The following is a 6,031-nucleotide window of genomic DNA, read 5'->3' on the forward strand; positions in this document are numbered from 1 at the left end:
AAGACAGAATGCTTAATAATATGGATCACTGCAAGCTTTATTGGAAAAAGAATGAATCATTAATATGGCAGTTATTAGGCACACTCACATCCAGCTGCTACACATGTCACTGTGTAAGTTACTGTTATCAAATAACTTCATCTGCAAACTTTCAAACTCATATTGATCAGAGCAGCAGGGATGTATCTCCTGCTCCCCCACACTAAGCTCCTGTCCTGGACTTCAGCAGCCCCTCTAGCCCTCACACCGGTTCTTGCGGAAGGACTTGGACTGCCAGTAGTCATGATGGTTCACCCTGCAGGAGAACACCTCTGCGTTCATCCAGTTCTCTTGGCTCAGCATCAGGGTGCTGCTGCTGCTGTAGCGACTACTCTTCTCTTCTTCTAAGCTGTTCAGGACCCCCTCTGTCACCTCTGTGCCATCTACTTCCCATCTCACTTCAGCTCCCTGAGGAGAGTAGCCGGTCAGCAGGCAGGCCAGTGTGACTGGGCTTCCAGAGAGCTTCTCAGAGGAGGGTTGAAGCAGAGAGACTGAGGGTCTGACCATGGGGCCAGCTGGAGGAAAGATCACAGACACACAACAATAGATTAACCTCTACTGCAGGACAGATAGCTGACACGAGACAGTTATGATCCATGACAGAGATTAACAGGCCTGTGGATTAACTGTATGATGATATTGTGATATAACAGAGGAGAGAAACTTAGAAATTGGAGGATAAAAGGTTTTAAAAAAGTATAAATAATTAGTGAATGTGTTGCTGTATTTGTTTTCATGATGATAAAATTGAAATTTGTACAGGAAACGTTAAAGTTTGTCATTTGTTTGTTTCACTTCCTTTTCATCACATCAGACTAACGAACTGTAAACTCAACCGTTAAAGTGCATCTGTATGAAAACTAATTCATTTAGTCAACAGCATAAAATGTTATATCCAACATGGTGCCAAACATTTCAGTGGAAGTCATCATATCATATTTTCAGTAACAGCTTTACACAGTTATGATACATGACAGAGATTAACAGCACTGTGGATTAACTGTGCGCATGATACTGTGATCAGAGGAGAGGAGGTAATAAATAGGAGAACCTAACACTTTAATTAAATTGTGTTTTCACACTCAATTAAAATCTTTGTAAACGTTACAATAATTTAGAGTAAATGTCTTGTTGTTACAGTTATATTCTTGATGGAAAACAAACAGAGCTGGTCTTTGTCATCTGTTTGTTTCACTTCCTTTTTACTACATCAGACCAATAAACTATAAACTCCGCGATGAAATCATTAATCTGCAAATAATCAAATGATCTTTAAGACATGAACGATATTATGCTGCTAACTGTTTATATAAATAAATAAAATCAAAGATTCCTTTTGCTATATTTTCAGTCTCAGATTTTGTGAAAGAAATATTTATTCACAGATAAATACAAAAAAACCTTTACTTAAAGCAGATTAACTCAATACATTTCAATTTTCAGTACTATATAAACACGATATATAAACATGATATACTGTATACTGATATGATAATACTGTATTATATATTTAAACTCTTCTGATACCAAGTTTTCAGTATCAGCCACTATGACCAAACCCAATCACATCATGTAAAACACCCAGAATAAAATTTTGTTTAAAACATTCTGATGACATATTACACTTATAATACACTGTAAACCCCAACAGTCTACCTGACTTATAAAGTTTGTGGATATAACAATTAAAATTCCTCACAAAGTTGAAACAACTTAAAACTTTTCTGTTCGGTTAACGATTCAAACAGTTATAATTGTACATGGCTTAGAAGTTAAGAGTAAATACTGCTTTCTTAATTATGATTTTTGAGTAAATGTTTTTTTCCGAGCTCCGCATGTGGACGTCATGACGTCTTCTCTCTAACCTGAACGACGTTGACAGAAAATTCTGTTCAATATGGCTGCCCTTCTCGAGCGACTGGAGAACACATTTGGAGAAACTTGTAAGTAAAACGGAACCTTCGTTATGTTTATTTTTTCCGTAAAAAAGCAAGTATATTAATATGTTGCAGCCAATAACTTGTTTTCGAATGCGCTGTTGTGTTAAAAAGCACAGACCCAGGTGGTGAATTGTTGTTCGCTGTTGTTCGCGCTCTTTTTCAAACATAGATTATGTCGTCAGTTTTACAGTTTTAACCGATTAAAACACAGTTTTACTAAGAATCACACATAAAGAAAGGGTCTTAGTGATATTTTAACGACCCCTTGCCAACGCAAGAAAGTTGGCGTTTTTACAACAGCACCCTCATTGTTCGGCAGGGTTTTTTTTTTCCCTTCTCATTAGCATCGTTCAAAAGTGACTTAGCTAGCAGTGGTAACTTCTATCTAAAACAACTGAAATATAGCAAGGTGTTGTATATTTAGTGTGCTGATAAGGTTTTCAATATTTTTATTTTTTCTTCCAAGGCTGAAGACCAAAGACAAAAAGACAGAAGAAAAATTCAGACTGCAATTAATTTCAGGTGGAGACAGTAAACACAGGTGAGTTGAAAGATCTATTGAAGAGACCTTTCTTCATGGCCATTAAAACATTTTTAGGTTAAAAGACCCGTGTCATGAATCGCTGTGCGGCAGGCAGGAGTTGGACCCAAAATGCAGGACTCAGACTCAGGGGATGAACTCAAAATCACAGCTTTAATTGCTGCTCACAGAAAACGAGCATACAAAACTAAACTGGGAAAATATAAACTCACAGCTTGCAGAGAGGCACACGAGGAAACACACAGCTTGAGGGACGACACAGCACTGACTCAGAGAAACACAGGGTTTAAATACAATGGGAAGTAACGAGGGGAATGAGACACAGAAGGAGAGCACAGCTGGGAGAAATCAGAACTGACGAGACAAGGGAGCAAAGTAGGATACACTCACATGAGACACAGACCTTCAAAGTAAAACAGGAATTAGCACAGACGCAAACTAGACTAGGGGAGACAGAGCAACTAAGAAACACAGAGGGCAGCTACCAAATACTCAGAACTAAACAGAATACAAGAACACCAAACTAAGACACTACACTAAAGAATACGCTGGGACAACAAAGAGAACTAAGAACATAATACAAAAAACTCAGAGGCACAAGAAACTCAAAACACTGGGTCACTGACCCAGGACCGTGACAACCTGTTTCTTTTTTTTTTAAATCATGCCCTGGCTTTGTCACACTGAATCATGTTGAAAAGATCTATTTTCATGGCTCCCCCCATTACCATTTCCTTGTACTTCTTTCTACCAGTCTATTTTATTTTGTGACATTAACATCTTAAATGTACCCCTAATTATTAATAGCTGTGTTAGTATTTATAATGCATTTTTTTTTTATCATGTGCAGATCTACCAAGGGTCAGTGGCACAGTTCACCTTTTGTGGTAAGTTATAACACTTCATATGTGGTCACATAAGTAAGTTGTTTCATCAGTTGTTCAGTTCTTATAAAATGTTGTATAATTGTACCAAATCACTGAGGATACATCCAATGTGTAAATCACAATCAACAATTTTACTGTGATATTCGCTCGTGTTTAGAGAATCTCCATTATCTTTGTTACTGAGTTTCCATTTTTATAGGGCCAAATTTGTATTAAAAATTAATATTTTCATATGATGTGAAATGACTCAATCATTTCTAATTTTTAGAAGAAACCATTCATTAAGTCCCTTAAGGTGAAGATTTCATATATTGATAATGATAAAATTAACACAAATTAAAAGTTTCACTGATAAACACACAATTTTTCCTTGCTTTGAACCCCATGTTCTATATAGATTACAGCTCTGATCTGGAGAACACTATTTTAAAATACTGTGTAGGGTTTTTGTCAAATGATTAAGAAACAGACTCTCTGTCACAAGAGACAGAAAGGTTGTATCTTAAAAGAAAAGTCTCCAAAATTTAGTAGAGTCTGATGTCATGCAGTTTCATAAACATGTATCCTCCCCAAAGAATGACACCTGAAAACTTTGCGTTAAATGAACTTTTCTTTTCCCTTTTTAGGAGGCGCCTGATATCAATGTGAAACGCACTGCAGTACTTCGTGCCCTTCCTGTATACCTGCGGGATGAGGACCCAGAATTCTTTTAGACATGTAATGTAAGTGTATTTTTGCATTACTTAAATTCTGCCAGTAAGATAAAATGCTATGGATTTTTTTAAATACAATTTAATACCCTAGCAGCTACCAAATTGTACAAACAAAATACCCTCTCTTTAGAAAACCCTCACACAAACACACACACAGGTCAGGAGCAGGGCACAGGCGTATCACAGCACTATGGCTATGCTGCAGGTGGCCCAAAAACCAGGCTGAAGTCAAGATTTAGTTTCTTTTTGAGATAAAGTCATGAAATAAAAAATTACTTTTTTTTTTTAGAAAAATAACAAAAATACAAATTATGTAATGCAAGAAGCTAACACGTTAATGTACATTTTTCAAAAAAAGTAGAGTACCCTAACTCGTTACAAAGTAACCCACTACACTGCTGAATGTTTTGCTAGATTACAGGTCATGCTTGTCACATTCTCTCAAACCAACCTTACTTATTTAATTGGGGCGATCGTGGCTCAAGAGTTGGGAGTTCGCCTTGTAATCAGAAGGTTGCCGGTTTGAGCCCTGGCTCCGACAGTCTCGGTCGTTGTGTCCCTGGGCAAGACACTTCACCCGTTGCCTACTGGTGGTGGTCAGAGGGGCCGCAGGTGCCAGTGTCCGGCAGCCTCGCCTCTGTCAGTGCGCCCCAGGGTGGCTGTGGCTACAATGTAGCTGCCATCACCAGTGTGTGAATGGGTGTGAATGTCTGGATGACTGAATGTGTAAAGCGCTATACAAATACAGGCCATTTACCATTGATACTGTGTCTATTCCAGGCGGACGCATTGGATGAGTCGACCCTCATTGACACTTCAGTTGCCCTTCTCACAGACGGCGCTTCCCAGTCCAGTCCATTATACTTCCTCAAGCATGGCTGTTGTGGTGAAAGGCGGCTAGGTGATGCGTGATATTCCCAGATTTGCAGATGCATTTTCTTTATTGTTTGGCTTGATCTATGCTCTGCATTTAGACTACCCCAGGAAGCTGGTTCACACATTTGCCTTTGTCCAAAATATCTTCATGGGGCTTGATGACGGCAAACCCCTGAAACCCCTGCCTACATGCTCTTAAGGAATATAAGGCAATGTTTGTTAGGACACGCACTCTGTTACTGAGCACTTTGTTTGAAGCACTTTAAGCACTTTGTTTACTACAGGCTTTGGGTGGATTTAACTCCATCAGTTTACCTAATTTTCCTATACTTGACTGCCTTATCTGGTTATTTGGAAGCTGATCGTCTTTGTACCCATTTTAAAAAATTGTTTTTCATTTCTATTTAAAAAAAAAGTGATTAGTATTTGACTTTTTGTTTTGCATTTTTGTGTATTTTGAGAAAGATGCAATTAGGACTGATGTCGTCCTTTGTGATTTTATAAAAAGATAAATGTTCTACACAGAATTTATAATGCTCACTTTATGGTGCCGATGTCCATGTTAGTTGTTTTATAAAAACATTTGTGATGTTTTTAAATTTTCATGAAAAAATGTTAAATAAACAAAATGTAAAGTAACTGAATTTCCGTACTTTTTTTTTTGTTAGTAGTCTACACTCAAACATTGAAACATAAATATCTTTTAATTAATAATCAGATAATTTGAGTTTAGGTTGTAATATAATTGCATTGTGTTGCATCAAAATAATAAACTACAAGAAACACAAAAATATTGAAATTAAAGTATACAGTCTTTGAGTAAAGCTCAATTAATAAAATATAAAATATAATTTTAAATTTTTAGGTTAACAATAAATACAAATTTTGAGTACCCCATACTTAGAAGATATGAGTTTTTGTACTTAAATCTTTTGAGGTAATCAGTTTCCACAAAAGTTTTAAGTTCAGTCAACTTGTTCGGGTTTACAGTGTATAAGTAATATGTAATAGTATAATATTTTGTAGTAATGAGGA

General features: G+C 36.8%; 1 long non-coding RNA gene and 1 gene segment (V, D, J or C); one reads left to right on the forward strand and one right to left on the reverse strand.

Moving 5' to 3' along the window:
- Positions 1–234: 234 nt before the first annotated feature.
- Positions 235–546, reverse strand: LOC101466189 (Ig kappa chain C region, B allele-like). The segment is given in 1 exon segment: positions 235–546. A coding segment is annotated over 1 exon segment (312 nt).
- A 1,344-nt stretch (positions 547–1,890) lies between these two features.
- On the forward strand, positions 1,891–5,635 carry LOC112433413 (uncharacterized). The gene is made up of 5 exons (XR_003023506.2): positions 1,891–1,982; positions 2,446–2,520; positions 3,371–3,407; positions 4,034–4,129; positions 4,901–5,635. It is a non-coding gene; the product is annotated as an uncharacterized LOC112433413 (long non-coding RNA).
- The last annotated feature ends 396 nt before the right edge of the window (positions 5,636–6,031 follow it).

Source organism: Maylandia zebra, linkage group LG19, assembly GCF_041146795.1.
Source record: "Maylandia zebra isolate NMK-2024a linkage group LG19, Mzebra_GT3a, whole genome shotgun sequence".
Taxonomy (NCBI): domain Eukaryota; kingdom Metazoa; phylum Chordata; class Actinopteri; order Cichliformes; family Cichlidae; genus Maylandia; species Maylandia zebra.